This window comes from Xiphophorus couchianus, chromosome 18 (assembly GCF_001444195.1).
Source record: "Xiphophorus couchianus chromosome 18, X_couchianus-1.0, whole genome shotgun sequence".
NCBI lineage: Eukaryota > Metazoa > Chordata > Actinopteri > Cyprinodontiformes > Poeciliidae > Xiphophorus > Xiphophorus couchianus.
Genome location: NC_040245.1, coordinates 16,207,643 through 16,224,132, shown reverse-complemented (window position 1 = coordinate 16,224,132; position 16,490 = coordinate 16,207,643). Strand labels below are relative to the sequence as shown.

General features: G+C 38.2%; 1 protein-coding gene across 12 annotated transcripts in view; it reads right to left on the bottom strand.

Annotated features, from left to right (window-relative positions):
• mecom (MDS1 and EVI1 complex locus) overlaps positions 1-16,490 on the bottom strand; it is a 161,698-nt gene that overhangs the window by 89,780 nt on the left and 55,428 nt on the right. For all 12 annotated transcript variants that reach the window (XM_027999046.1, XM_027999048.1, XM_027999049.1 and 9 more), the window contains exon 2: positions 15,825-16,150. In XM_027999046.1, the coding sequence (XP_027854847.1) occupies positions 15,825-16,150 (326 nt within the window). The remainder of the gene's footprint in view (positions 1-15,824; positions 16,151-16,490) is intronic.

Below are 16,490 nucleotides of genomic sequence, written 5' to 3'. Positions count from 1 at the left end.
GAAAACAGCCGTCCCTCACAGTCTGACAGTGAGGTGGAGCCATCCAAACACTCTGGGAGGACGGAGACTGGTGGAAAAGAAGGAATGTGGGGAAAAGAGGGAGGGAGGGAAGGAGGCCACCTTTGGATAAGGCCACAGCAGCTCTAGTATTGTGGTGTCTTTATATTAACACATTTGAAATCATGGGGTTAGGCTCCGACAGGAACTCAGATTTCATAACTTTATTTTCATGAAATAATTTCAGACATAAGTTGCCATGGTGACTTATGGCACATGAACAAACAGTGACTAATTTGATTGTGTCCTTTGTTTAACAGGTGTTTACATTTAGTCAGTGGTGGTTTAGTCATAGCCTTATTAAACTTCTTCAATAAGGATCAAATATGCATGGTAACTCCTTTATTTTACAGCCTTTCTTACCGTCACTTATGAACTTCAGAGCTAACAAAAAGAGGCAATGTTTTTGTTCTCTAAAGCCCACAAAAGCCTTTTTGTCCCCTACAGGAACTAGTAGCTGTTGAGGAAATGGAGCATGGTGCCAGCCGGATGATTTATGGCTCTGTGTCCTGGGTGGCAGTTGGACCAGGTCCCACTGTCACTATGAGCAGAGAGAAGCATGGCATGGCCCAGTCAAAGCTGCCCAGTACTCTAAAGACGTTACAATGCATGTCATAAAGTGGTTTGGAGCGAATGGAAGCTGCAATAATCTGGTGAAAAGGAAGAATTGAAGGAGAAAAAATGCTGTAAGAATCTTCCTTGAGATCCTTCCCTTTCCACACTTGTTGACAGATTCTAATCCAGCCCAGAAACTGATTCTGGAAGTTTTTCTCATACGTTTGAAGACACTAACTCGTTAGGACTTCACAGAGCTAGAGACTACAATTAGTAAGTTGGAGATGTCAGAAATGGCCACTAAGTTTCATAGGGAGAAATCCTTTGTGACGGATTGGTGCTGACATCACAGGCAGATGAGGAGGGAGCGACCAACTCCCAGAGTGCCGTGTCTGTGTCAACCCTCATCTGTAAGCTCACATGAACAAAGTTCCCTCACAGACTACCTGCTGCAGCCTTGAAAATCCTATTAGGGTTTCCTGTGGGACACTTGGGAACTCTCCATCTAGAGATCTGTCTCTCAGAAAAAGAACACCTTTTCCCCTCTCTTCATTTCACCTTTTTTCATCTCTTTTTCATTAATAATGATTGTCCTACTCTTTACTCTTCAGTCTAATTTTTGGCTTTTATGTATGCTCTATTACCTTCTAACAGTCTTGTTTTTACCCTATTTAGTTGTCTCATTTTCCTTGCTTTATTTGTCTTGGTCTGCCCTCCCTATTGCAAAAGTCAATCCTATGATTTGAATTAAAAGTACTGTTATTCTGACTGCACTTCTAAGAAAGAAAACATAATACATAATCTTGATATTCCAAACAGAGAATATGTTGACATGTATACACAGATTTGGTAAGAAGCATGTGTCCATCATTTCATAAAATACATAATTTCTTAAAATACATAAAATTCATAACAAATACTTTCACTGATTTTAAAAAATCAAGAATTTGGTACAAACTTTGGACTTATTATAGATTTTCTCTTCTTCACACATAGTTAACATTGTACATACAGGCTGAAACTCATTCATATCATCTACCAATGTTTGGTTAAGGTCCCTTAGACCAGTGGTTCTCAAATGGGGGTACGCGTACCCCTGGGGGTACGTGGAGGTACTGCAGGGGGTACGTGAAGCTTTTTAAAATATATTTAAAAAATCAGTAGGCTCCTCATAATAAGTCTTGGGAAAAATTAGTTTGTAAAAAGTTCGATAAAATATAAATGTGTGTTCATGCACTGAATTATTATTTATGTATATATTTAATTTTGTACCATTACAGAGACCAATATAAATTAGCAGCGTTTTGCATATTTCAGTTTTGACTGGTTTTATACCTTCCTGGTGGTCACCGTCTTCTGTTTTTCTTTTTTGTTTAACCATGCAATGTTTGCAATATGGATGTATTTGTCAGGTTCACTGATATAAGTTGTTTGGCTTTAATAAATCAGACAGTGATTTTACAGCACTGTACCTCTTTTTTATTCCAAAAATGTTTTGCCCGTGGCAGGGGGTACTTGACTAAAAATATATTTTTAAGGGGTACATCACTGAAAAAAGTTTGAGAACCACTGCCTTAGACAACCTACATGTTTGTATGCATCAACTACTGTAGTTCCTCTTTCTAAGAGATAATACAACGTTTAAAGTGGCCTTTTCTGATAAATGTAACTGGTTCGTTACATTATTTTAAGTTAAGCTTTGGATTCCACCAAATCAGTCATTATTTGTTATGCAAATTGGTTATTTATTACCTTAGTACCTGTTTGAAGTGAGAGGGGAGTATTTCCTGTTGCACTTGAACGCACCTCAAGCAGCAAAGTCACGTAGATTGACGCATGGAGGAGGAGATTAAATGACGCGCTGTGCTAGCACTGGGCTAGCAGGATGTAACGCCTGCTACACTATCAACCCAGAAGTAAAATATCTTTCTTGGTTAATTCACATTTCATAAGTTGTATATTTGTACCTATATTTGAAGGGATATGTCTTCTCATTGACAATATAATGTTATATGTTCTATATGAACCGAAATTAGATTTTATTTAAATGTACAGCAAGCTTATGCTAGTTTTTGTGTTACAGGTAATGTGAGTCATGTTAGCTAGGTTTCATGCAGCTGTGGTGGGTTGTTCCTGGATGTTTGTTTGATTTTACTAATGTTTCTTTATTTTTGATGTTAGTTTCTTGCAAAGAGACCAGATTTTGGGCCAGATTGTGTGGATTGCTCACTGCTGTTTATTTGTGATATCTCAAACAAACAAAATAAAAGACAGTCAACCCGGATCTGGCCCCTCTCCTCCATTGAAAGACACAGAGCAGAGTTAAAGTTTGGACCAGACACTGATCATGAAAATAATCTTCCAAATCTGTTTGGCTGTTCCATATGGTATACAACCAAAATAATATATTCATATCTACAACGACTGCATGTAATCTTATGACCAGAACAAAAGCCATCACTGACATGCTGTTTCTTAACACTAGTCCAGTAAAATTCACCACTAAATTCTCACTACATCATTTATGGGTAAAAAGAAACTGGTACATAAGCTGGCAGATTAAAAAATATATGTGCTCTGTGAAGAAAACATGATCTGTAATTTTTCAAAAAATAATTCATGTTTATCCTACATATAATTTAACACTCCCCACAGTTATTAAGTGGTGACAGAAACTGATGGACTACATTATTATTATGCATCCTGAAAGCAATTAGAAAACACTTATTGACTGGGATGTGATCTGAGGTTATTGCCAACATAATTAACCCCATTAAGTATGAGAGCCAGACTAATGTAAAATATGACCTTCAAACACACTGTTCACTAAGGGGCAGTTAGTGTTAAACAGGGCACAACAAAAAAACCTTGCTTTTAATTGCACAGTTATAAAGTCGTGGGGCTCAGATGAAAATCATGTTAAACTATTAGGTTAGAAATATGATCCTAGATGGTGTAACAAAAATAATTAGATCATAAATGAAAGTGTACATGTATTACTGAAAATTATATTTGCTTCAAACCAGAAGGTTTCTCAGAATATTATTTTTTAAATGCTATATTATAATAATTAATGTATCGATGGGTACAACTTAAATTTTGTAGATGGTTAAAACAGAGATAATTTACCCTTTTTTTCCTGGGCAATTAATTTTATCCCACAATTTTTTGTTAATTAGAATCAGCAGTTTTTACCTGTTCTTGAATGATGATTGTCCAGTCAGAAATTCAGAAATCTTTTTTAACTAGCTTTTTATCTTGTGGCAGTATTTTGTCTACTTTTGGAAAAAAAATGTTACCTGTGCAAGGGTTACAATTAATGTGACTCCCATTTACCAACAAACATTTACAGTGGTTTGAACTCCATCAAATTTTATGTACTGCATTCTGAAGATAGTTTGTTTCTATTCTATTTTATTCTATTCCAGCTCCTCTCGTGGGCAGACTACATTCTCCTGGACCTTCCTCTTTATACTCATCAGGTTCTGTCATATCTTCACAAATCCAAATTAATCTGAAATCCATGCATTCCTATTCCTAGTCCATGTTTATTTATTTGTTTATTTTTCTGATCTCTTAGCCTCCTCGCTTCTCTTGCAATGTCCCCTTTCTTTTCTGTTAAATCTTCACACATTTGTTCCATTCCATTTTTTTTTGTCAAAGGTATTATTTTAAGATATAATACCTTTGTTTCCTGCCAATGAATATAATTATAATAGCAGTTCCAGGTTTCTCAGATTTCCTCTGTGATAAATATATTGTCTTGTAAATATTGTCTTGACTCTGAAGAGAATCTGCCACTTGTTGCTCCAGTGACAGCAGTCCTCTGTTGTATCCGCGTTGGCTGTAGTTGTGGCTCATGTTTGGTGTCGAGGTTCTTGCCCTGTAATCATAAAATCCTCTTTCTCCTTCATTGATTCTCTCCTCGAGCAAAGCGATCTTCTTATCCCTTCCTGTCAGCATCATTTGTAGTGATGTCACTTTATTCACAACTTTGAGCAAACATTCATGTTACAGTGCTAACTTTGTCAGCTTCTCTGACATAAGGTTGACAGGGTCTTCTGAACCTTATGTCACTTATGTTACTTTTGAAGTTTATCATTGCTCAGTTATTACTTGAAGAGTTGGCATTAGCTTTAGCTCCTATTAGCTGATGAGCTCCTCATTTGCTGAGCTATGAACTTCTAAAATTTTGTAACTTGTACCAAATTAAGTCTTAATCTCAAAGATTTTAATAACAAAAACTACACTAACTTCTTAAGGGAGTTGCATCTTAACAATGAAGGTACCTTGACATTTAGAAACTGGGTTGAAACAGAAACATATTTTTATTTTTACAATTTGTAGTTAATTTAAACGTTACTTATTTCATCATTCTCCACTTTCTTTTTTAATGAAATATTGTTTTGATTTTAAAAACTACTACTTTTGATAGAGTACAACTAAAAGATGTTATATTCTTCTGGATTTTTTCCCCCCTGATTTTTGTTCATAACAGTTTTGGAAAGGGAAACCGTCAAAATTGCTTACCATTTGGAAGAATTATGCATAAGATCAAATATTTAGCTTGATCTTTTTTACCAGTCAATTTCTCTTGAATAGCCTCTTTAACGTTCTTCACTGTGTTATGCCATTATCTTTAGAAAACAGGCAGGCAAAGCTCATATTGATTTTCCAATACCAGATGAGTGCACAGCAGCCTATCATATGGCCCATATTAAAGCATTATGACATAGAATGAAGTTGAGGTTAAGACCTCATTACTGCCATCTTGGCCTCTGCTTTCACTCTCCTTAGTCCTGGAAGCTCCCAGTTCTGGTTTTGGACCTGATCATGTTTAATTGGAGCAGCAATTCAGTTTAACTGGAAAAGAGGTACTGTGCTGCTATGATGAATATTGCCTGGCATGTGTTCCTGACATTTTACAAAGTAACAAGCTTTCGAGCCAGACCATACCATCCCATTACCCTTTGAACTCCTGCTCAAAGACACAATACAGATATTACTCCAGAACAATGTGACACAAGGTCTGCGCAAAGAGATTCCCACTACTAGATACAATGATGGAGGTTAAGACTTTACAAGTAGAGGAATGATGGTGTGAGGGGACATCTGCCAGAGGCTAACAGGACAGTCCCTCTTTGCACAACTCTGATCACAGAAACAGAGAAAAGTGGTCTGGTACGGTAATATTAGCTCTTGATTATTTGTGTTAACCATTGCTCAGATTTACTGCCTAGGTAATGTGATCTGACTGGTAGTTAAGCACTAGCAGAAAAAGGGGCAGCAAAGCCAGGACAAAGTGGCCTTTCCCCTCTTCGTTTTCTCAAACTGGACCAATAAAAATCTATCAGCTCTGCCCCGAGTGGCATTCTCTACTGCTTTCTGACCTGCCCCATTGGGAAGACATTTGGAAACAATCAACAGTGTGTTTAAAGAGAAGGCCCTTCCCCTATCAATCCCCCTAGATAAGGTATCTATTAGCTGGGCTCTCTGGCCCAGCACACGGAATTCATCACCTCTGTTTCCTGTAAGCCGTTTAGGGGTCCCCTCATTTTCACTCCAGCGTGAGCAGAGTGCAGGGGGCAAAGTCTGAGTGTGCTGCTGTGTGCTTATGTGAACAAAATCAATGTGGTTCACCACAGAGGTGTGTGTTTTGTAAATTGAGAAAACACACCAATTCAAAAGGCAAGATTGATTTTGAATTGAAGAAATGTATTTATTTTGCTACTCAGTTACCTAACCATATTCTTATTGGCTTTTTACTTGATTACTAGCTCATTCTGTTACTTATTAATTAAGACTTATCTGTCTCGTAACATTATACCATTATACTCACCTACTGTCAAAACTTGGAACATGCTATAAAAGTCTGTGTGTAATTCTACCATATATTTATTTCAATTCTAGCAATACCACACAATACAAGTAATATAACCAGACAATTAAAACAGAAGATAAGACCTTTCTTCTTAAAATGTGGTTTAAAATTTTTTATTTCTGGTAAGAAATACATCAGGATACCTCCACATTTATTCCCACTTGAAATGGCTAAAGTCATGAACAGACATGGACACAGTCAAACATTTTTATTCTAATTTCTTAAGGGGTTTGGCCTGTTAAAACCTAACTTTAGATTGGTGTGCTCCTGACTGTTGAAGTGAGAGTGAGCACCCTGGTGAGATCCAAAAATTTTTTAAGTCTGGTAAGGGATTTGAAGAGTTTGCAGAAGAATTGGAAATCAGCCATACCTCTTTATGGAAAAAAGTCTGTCAGTAGATTCAAAGCAACTGCTAACATGCAAACATCTGGCCCTCCAAGCTAGTTCACCTGGAGACCAGACCCCAAAACCCTAAAATGTTATCACAGCACCTACTGCAGTGTTCTTACTACTGTTAATGTGAAAGTGCATGTCTGTAAACAACCAGAAAGAAACAAGTATGAAGTGTGCAAACATTTGCTCTATCAAAGGAACAGAAAGAACCTTGCACCAATAGTATGGCTTAGAACTGGATGTGTCATGGTTTGAGACTGGTTTTCTGCAGCAGGATCTGGTTAGCTTAGCATCGTAAAATTTAGCATGAATTCTACCATGTCTCAGAGATCGCTGGAGGAAAATGTGAGCCCATGTATAACGTAATATATAACAAATGTCAAGGAAGGCGGTAGGTAGATAGCATCAGCAGACCTTTTCAGCTTCCTCTTTGTGGATTTTATTGACAAAAATCAAAGTTTTCTGCCAGTTTGTTAACAAGGAACAGAGGGCTTACTTGTCTCTCAGTATTTTCCCTCTTAAATCTCCAGTTGCTGAAATCTTACTGGTTTAATTCAGGACTGAAACATACTTCATCAATCTGTATCACTAAAAAGTACATGAAACCAAACAATACAGCTTAATTAAACATGAATTAGACTCCATATGTCCAATATCTAAATCGCTTATTCTTGCAGAGTGCAAGGTATACCGGTGCTTATTTATAGCAATCATTGGGCGAGAGGCAGGGTACACCCCATACAGGTCGCCAGTCCATTGGCAAAACGGAGACAAACAACCATACACACACACCTAAGGAGAATTTAGAGACACCAATTAACCTATCAGTCATGTTATTCGATTGTGGGACGAAGTTGGAGAGCCTGGAGAGAAGTGCAGGGGCCAAAGTCTGTGTGTGCCAATGTGAACAAAATCAATGTGGTTTACCACATAGGTGTGTGTTTTGTACATTGAGAAAACACACCAATATAATAGGCAAGATTTATTTTGAATTGAAGAAATGTATTTATCTACTCAGTTACTTAACCATTTTCTTATTTGCATATTAACTTTATTATCAATTCATTTATTTACTTATTGATGAAACTTTTCTGTCCAGTAGCTTGATACAATTATGATATTTTTAGTTCATTTCAGCCTCGCATATTTAGTCTGTCATATACCTGCCATACTTTTAATTTTCAAGCTTAACGTTTTAATAGCTGACTCAACTTTACCCAGAAATACTTAGTAATCTTGTAGACTACTAAGTCATTTGCATGTTTACCATGTTTAAACTTGCAGAATTATACACTACCATAAATGAAGCATAGTGCAAACATATTTAGAAAAGTCATACATTAAAATCTGATTTGTGTCCATGAATGTAAGCAAACGTCTGACTTGAACTTGCTAAGAAAAAACAATTACTCTTTTTCCCCACATTATCTCATGCTGCTCCATTTATTAATAACACTGTTGTATGTTAATAAAATTCTATTTATATTTTTTTAACACAAAGTTTTTCTTGTAAGGTTTTAGATGTGAGAACAGCTATGAGGGTTTTTTTTTGTTGTTGTTGTTTTTTTTATGGCCAGCAGCAGAAACATTTAATTCTTGGAAAATTTATTTTTCATCATTACATTGCAGCCAGGGGACTTTTTTCTCAAATTTTTCCTTTCACTTTCTTCTTTAGAACTGCCACTAAAAGGGAAAAAAACCCAGTTTTAAAATAAGTGATTTGACAATGTCTTTGGGGCTTCCTTCTCCTTCCTGAGTATTCAGTGGGCTGTAACAGCTCCAGAAAAATGATGTAAATGTGTGTTACGAGGCAGTAGCTTTTATATCCTGACGATGAGTCAGTGCACCTGCATATAAACTCTGGTATATCTATGGCTGTCTAGACATGTGTCATTGGGTTATTGAGCAATGCAGCTCTGATCAAATCCTTCTCCTTTCCTATGATTAAAGAGAAAGCATTATGTGGAATCAACTTTTTTGAGCTTTACATAATGTTAAAATGTTATTCGCTCATCAAAAACATACCTGGAGTGTTCCTTTGATTATTTCATGCATGTTTGAGAAATCCCTTAATCTCCTGTGGCAACCATTCAGCTGTGCAAACTGCCTTGGTGGCCCTACCGCTGCCTTCAAGGTGCCCTCCTCTTGGGACCAGCGGTTTCCAAACTTCCCCCTCACAGATCAGCTATCCCACTCAGCTCCGTTAGACTAGCCAGCAACAATTAGCAAACACCTGGTGGAACTGCTGTCATCTGCGCTCATTGTACAAGCCACTTCTCAGTGCAACACTGGTAAAAATGTTGTTAAAGGGTTGATAGTAGAGTGAAGTTCCTGAAACTCTGCCTTCAACAGTTCCTGAAACTCGCAAGTTTTTATAGAGACTGAGGCGCAATTTCAAGGCGCTAAATTACAGAGTCAGTTATTTTAAATTAGATTTGTTATATATAGCATTTTAATAACAACTGAAGTTAACATAATCAATTATTCTTGCTATAAATTGGCACTATGTGCCTGGACAATACATAATAAATATGGCATAAAGTTTATGCCATATCTTGAGTATCTATTCTACATTTTGAAAACCTTTCTTTGACCCTCTTTTTTTTTTCCATCAAACTACTTGCATTCATTTAAGATCTAATAGGACCAATAACCTTTGCCCTGCCTGGTCAGACCCCTAAGGATAACCCTTTTCACCTGGTATTGTGCTTCTGGCTTCACCTTCCGACTGGCATGGCCCCCACTCATGCCTGCCTTTGTCCTCCTGCAATTCACTCTGACTTTGTTCAGTTAGTTAATCTAGTTTCCCCTTCCCGCTGAGATCCCAGACACTGAATGAGTTGAGAAAAAAAGGGAAGAGAAAGAAGGCAGAGGATGAGGCAAGAAGGAAACGAAAAGTTATTTATAATTTATTTTATACTTTGCTTTAGTTAGAAATGTTTCTGAACAATGTGGGAGTTTAGTTACAGGAGAAGCTTCACATGCGGGGCCTCTGGTAGTATATGCCTCATCTCACATGAGATTAGGATATCACTACCCCTCTACACACACAAACAGACAGCTTCAACCCTCAAACAACACCAACAAACAACAGATTAACCCGAAGAAAGGGATTATCAGTCAACTGAGGGGCATAGAGATGGAGCCCCAGCTTCTTTTGTCTTTGGGGTTTTCAATGGGCATCACTCCCATCCACAGAAATCAAGCTTCAGTCAGAGTGGACTAGAAGCTCATCTTCCTCATAGACAAAGGCAGATACATATGACTGACGACATTTCTGGAGTAGTTTTAATAAAGATGATGATGTATACTCTGCGCAGAATTAACAGACCATGGCAGTTTTGGGAGCTTAGCAGGTTAAAAAATATAATACATACACTTACAAGCAATGAGTTAATGATTTGTCTTTATTGACTAAACTCTTCAATACATGATTGTCACAGAGTTGATCAGAAAAATGCAATAGAGTGTTAAAAAGTACAACTCTAGATGCAAGTCTACAGCTGAGAGAAATTAAGCTGAACCTATTCATATCAATTTAGATGAGTGTGTAGAGACGCAACTCAGTCTAATTTGTCCAGATGAAAGATCCTATCATTCCTGCTCAACAGTGATATTATTAACAGTGGTAACTACTATCTTTTGAGGGAAAACTGCAAGTAGTGTAGCAAAATAAACATTGAGAGAGGTTTTTGGACCACAATAGCTGAGCACGGCTTAATTCACCCTGATTATGTGGTTTCACTAAAATTCTGGGGAAAAACCTCAATAAATGGCACATGAATTAAAAGATTTTCTAAGATTGGCAATATTGTATTTAAATAACCATCATAAACACCAACTCTTGTGCTTAATGTGAGTTCTTCCTGCATTGGTTTTAAAAGGTAACTGTAAAACAAATGTTCCTCAAATGATGATGAAAATACCAAATAAATCATGGAAATAAATCCAGAATTAGACCAAGCAATGGTTGTGGACAAAGAGCTCAAAGATATAGTAATGTAATGAATTGATGAAGTTATTAACAAATACAGGTTCCCTGTGCAGCTCAACAGGATTTGAGTTCATTTGTTTGTGTTGTGATTAATTTGGTGCCAATGACAACAAAGTGTGTATTATAAACTGCTCCTTCATGATTACTCATACACTCTCACTTTGTTCCCTTCTCACGAGTTCCCACAGTGCTCCTGTGCCACAGCCCATTTGACAACAGGCATTCACAAGGTGTTTATAGATGCAAGACTTTTCCACTTTGAATTTCTGAAAAGTCTATGTCCGTCTGCGTGTGTGAAAAAGTGAGGATGTGTGTCCATTCAGAGACTGCATGAGTGACAGAGAGGTTCATCCCTACTGCCTGTCTTTCTAAGCGCTGCTGTGGGCAGGACCATCTATGCTGACAGTGAACGGGGAGGTAGTGGGGTCTGAAGGATTAGAGAGGGGGCTTTTGGCCGAGACTGAGAGTGGCTCTTTCTTCCAGTGACAGAGAGAGGTGACGGGCCATCAGTGTACAGGGGACAGGCGGACAGCGAGCCAGAGACATCTGCATTCATTCAGGACAGCGGCTTATCCATGCACAAAAGTACGCCCACTCAAAACGCCCACCTTCAACACTCTCACACTCATACATGCATAGAAGACTGTTGCAAGTGCGTATGATGACGGTGTCAACGGCAAAAGCAGTAAAATACATTAGTACACCTTAAACTGATAAAACGTGATGTGAGGGATAGTTTCATCACACAACGTTTTACTTTATTATCATCTCAAAACTAGTTTTTTGAAGTCACTAGTATAAATTTAGAAGTATTTGTACTTTTATGTTGATTTATGGAAACTCAAAGTTTTTGGTCAGTGGTAACTGAAAAGATAAGTCTCCTCTTGGTCAAGCATCTGCCACTGCACCTCCTTCTACCGTCCTATCCTCTCAAGGCTAGGAGGTTGAGAAGACAGCCAGAGCCAGAATAGGCCCTGCCCAGCCGACTAATCCTCTACATCCATTCACAATCAGTGCTAATCTCCTTCACCACCTCCCCACCACCATTACCACCAGCACTATTGCCTCAACCTCTGCTTCTCACTCAAGAGGTGCACAAAGACCCAGCGCTCCCCTGTCCCACCAACCCATCCCTTCTCATATGCCTAACCTGCTCCACCCATTGCCCCCTTACAGCAGGAGGCACCCAGCTTTCTAAACCCATCCCATGGGGTTGCAAGTTTGGGGTGAACACAGATACTTATTCAGTGCTGGATAGCTCTCTCCTGCACTCAGACTCCCTGTCCTATTGTTGCTGCTCCTTGAGAAGAGGATAGACACAAATGGAGTTTGAATTTCAATGTGTCTCAATGACTGAAAGAGAAAGGGGCAGCAGAATATGGACTAGTGGGAATCCAGGCATTAAGAATCACTTAAAGAAGGCTAAGAAGAAACACATGCAAATATGCTAAGTGGTGTAGGCCATCATGTCCCAACCCTGATAATAGCAATTATTTGTGTTTATGGTTCTTTTAAAAAAAAAAAAAAAATTTAATTAAAAAAAAGGTAACTTAACTTGTTTTAATCCATCCGAGTTGTTATATAAATCAAAGCCAAGGCTACTTCATAAAATGGGTCATTACCTTCCAAATGTGATTTACTAAAATGTCATCACCAAACTATATTTTATATGAAGATTTAAAGCTGAAAATTAGCAGACATTTATTTTTTATGTGGTGTTTTGGTCATTATTTATAAGCTGTTCTTTTTCCAGATCACACATGTAGTCAATTTAGCAGGGTAGTCTTCATACTTACGGATATCACTGAAAGCTATTGCATTGGGCAAAATGTACAAACTTGAAGAGGCTTGTTAGCTGCAAATCAAAATGAACACTTCTAAACTAACATTACAAGGGCTCTCTTTGAATAAAACATCACATAATTTTTTAACGACTTCTGCTCTCCAAAAATTATACAGTTGTCCTGTTTGAAGGTTTAGTGATACCAAGCTACAGCTTCCTCACAGAAGGCATGAATAAACTCCATCTTACCCTCCACACATTGCAGCTTTCCTATGCCAGATAAAGCAAAGTTGTTCCAAGGCATAACTGATCAACTGCCACGCTTCACTGTATGCATGGTGTTCTTTTTAGTGTATGAATCAGTTCATAGGACAGACCTCTCTAGCTTGTTCATATAGTTTTGTAGAGCTTAATATGTGTCTTTCTATGCAAATTGAAACCCAGAGTTACTACAGGCATTTTGTAGTTAGTCAAATGTTTTTTACCATCTGTCTAATCAGGTATCTGGAAGCAGCTGTTGATAGTAGTTTCTTCATAGTGGCAATATGACATTGATAGGGTGGTCTCGCTACTGCAACTTTAACTTTAAACTTGCCAAGCCTGCTTTAATTTTTACACACACACACACACACGCCCATCCCCCCATATATATATATATATATAGATATACAGTATATAGATATAGCTATATATATAGCTATATATATATATATATATAGCTATATCTATATAAATAGATATATAAAATAATATAGGTATATATATATATATATATATATATAAGTATTTGTCGTTGCCCAGAAGCAGACACACAACATATGCCAACTTTCACTCCACAGTGTGCAGTCTTTGGCATGCTCAGCACTTCATTTCTGCATACGACAGTGCAGGAGAGCTTGACAGACCCCTCACAGCTGCCTCTCCACCCCTTATTTACAGAAGCTATCTTTCCCATAAGTCACCATTCCTGTATTCATAAAGCATCACGGATGCCATAACTCACTCGTCCCCTTTATGAATAAAGCTCCTAAATTTATGGTGATGGCGCTGAGGACCGGTGGCCTCCATGGTGACAAACTTCCCTTTGTCTGTCATCACTGGCTCGGGCCGCACGGGGCACTACATCAAAGGCTCCAGGTGGGCGCGCCACTTTATCGCTCCCAGGCTGGTGACATCACCGTGCTGCGCCGCATAGAATTGATGATGAAAGCAAACATATCTGTCTTCACTCACATTTACCAAATCAATTTTGTTTTTACAGACCCTTCGTAAGGTTATTGGCATATTGACGTGTTGCAGGCGGGAGGGGGGCTGAGCGAGTGCTTACGGAGCGGCCATGGGAAAAGAGGGTGGGGGTGGGGTGGTTCACCGGGCCTTAATGGCATTTACCATATTTAATGCAGAGGGATGTCATCACTGAATATCCATTCTGAATAATGTGGCATTTCATCATAAATTCTTTACAACTTATTTACTTAATGGAAAGAGTTATTGCTTGCTGTCAGGATGGTAATTAAACACTGTGATACAGTGCTGCCTCACCAGGATTCCATCTTTCCCTCTCTGCCCCCCACTATACACCCTCACTCACATACAGACACACATGCATGCACACGCACACACGTCAAAGCCTTTTAAATACATATTATTATTCAGGATCCACATAAATTACAACAGGATAAAAATTCATGAAACCTCTTTTTTATTCTTCCCAGGGAAAAAAAGTAATAATTAAAAAAGGACTTGTTCAAGCAGTTAAGTCTATATGGACAGAAGGACATAACAATTCTACAACAAATCTAATATAAACTGAATAAAATGGAAAGTTTGCGCATACTACTATTAAAAATACATTTATATGTTATGCTACATCTATCAGCTAATAAATATGGAATAAATTGCACAAAGAATAAAAAGGTACATTTATTATTATCAAGCTAAAACCACTTCACAAATTACTCATACTGCATGTGTGCTAAAAACAAGAATAAGGAGGGGTAGTTATGTGGAAACATCTTGTCAAAGAAACATTTGACTTCTTACTTTGTCTTCTGCGTGGACAGCTATCCTCTATGAGTGTCTCCAAGGAGAAAAAGCACTGAATGTGAACCCATCTCGTCTAAATTAGAAAAGATCTATTCAGGGAGAGTAAATGAGGCCGGTGTTCTGCAAGCCCCCCTCTCGCCACTCCATAAAACCAAGCAAGCTTGACACGGACAGGGCCGGCGTCTAACCTTTTAACCTTGTCCGGTGACCCTGCCTTCGATTTTTTTTTTCTGTGCCTGCTGACCAATATGTGATTTGGCAATGGTCGCACTGGGTCCCTAACTGGGACGAAGGAGGGCTTTATGGCTTTTCATTTTAATTGAGCTAAGAGCACAACCTCAACTCTCTTTCTTTCGGAGCTAACATTACCTCACTGGGCAACAAACGACTGCAACAGCCTTGTGGTCACTGGGCTAAATGTGAACATGACGACATGGGAGGAAATAAAAAGAGAACCTATGTGAAAGCTACAACTGTATGCTGGCCAAGGAAAACCCCTTTTTGTCAGAAACAAGCTACTGCCAATGCCGAAAAAGAATGTGGCTGAAATGTTCATGTTTATACTAGCAGTAAAGTTTAAAACACACTATTACAAGTACAAATTTCTTTAACCTGGATTCATGAAATCTATTCAAGTGATTTTTTTATGTGTTATGACTGCTTGAATTTGCAAAGCCAAAATACTATGTAGACTTTGAAAAAAAAAAAATTAAAATAGGAACCAAATAAACAAGACTCCTTCTTTGTTTGTTTTAGGTTCTAGCCACGACACTCTTGATTTTTTTTTTTTTTAATTTCTGTGGAGCACAAGATTGGCAAAGTTTGCAAGCAAAGAATCTGGAGCAGAAAATCATACCTGTGATTTTAGATTCTTTCAGTAAAAGAAGCACTGATGTAAAGTTATTTGTCCCTGCCTTTGCACCCTGTGCATCAAAAATGTCTTGATTTACATGTGGATGGAAGAAAAAACTGTTTTATACAATATTCTTTACAGTATGGACAGGACATTAGTTGGGGCCCTGCAATTGCTGAACAGATCCTTGTTTCATTTCATAAATGTATTTGTTACTTAAAATTTAAACTGATGAACAAAAGCAATGGTGGCATGTTCTTACCTCCCAGCCTTGCGTAGGGTCTTGGAGACATGGGGCGTGCTCCCCCTCATATGGTCCAAAGCGTTCTCCTATATTCACCTTCCTGCGGCTCCAGATACCCAGAGTTGCACCTGGAACTGATGACTCTCTCAGTTCAAAGTCCAGAGGAATGGTTAAATTGCCTTGAGGAAAAAAGATGCTTGCTTGTTGAAGTGACTGAGGTGAAAACTCATCGTCAGAGAGCGGATCATCTGTCAGGGCTGAAGAAGGTGTAGGATCGCCGTCGGAGCCACATGCGTTGTCCAACATGTTGCTTGGAAAGAAGCCAAAGTCATCGTTGCCATCGCCTGTGAATGACATAATAACTAAGTTTAGACACATTGCTGCTAAAACATGTCACTCAACAGTCAAATAATTGTCTCATTAGTAATATTTCATTGCAGACTATTGAACTAATACAGCAGTTTGATTTAGGTCTATTGAATGGAGTTACACATGTAAAAGTTTCAGGATACTGCTCACTTAGGGTTGATGTTTAAGACCCATCATGTAAACCAGTGGTCTCAAACTCCAGTCCTCGAGGGCCGCAGTCCTGCAGTTTTTAGATGTGCCACAGGTAAAAAACACTGGAATGAAATGGCTTAATTACCACCTGCTTGTGTAGATCAGTTCTCCCAGCCTTGCTAA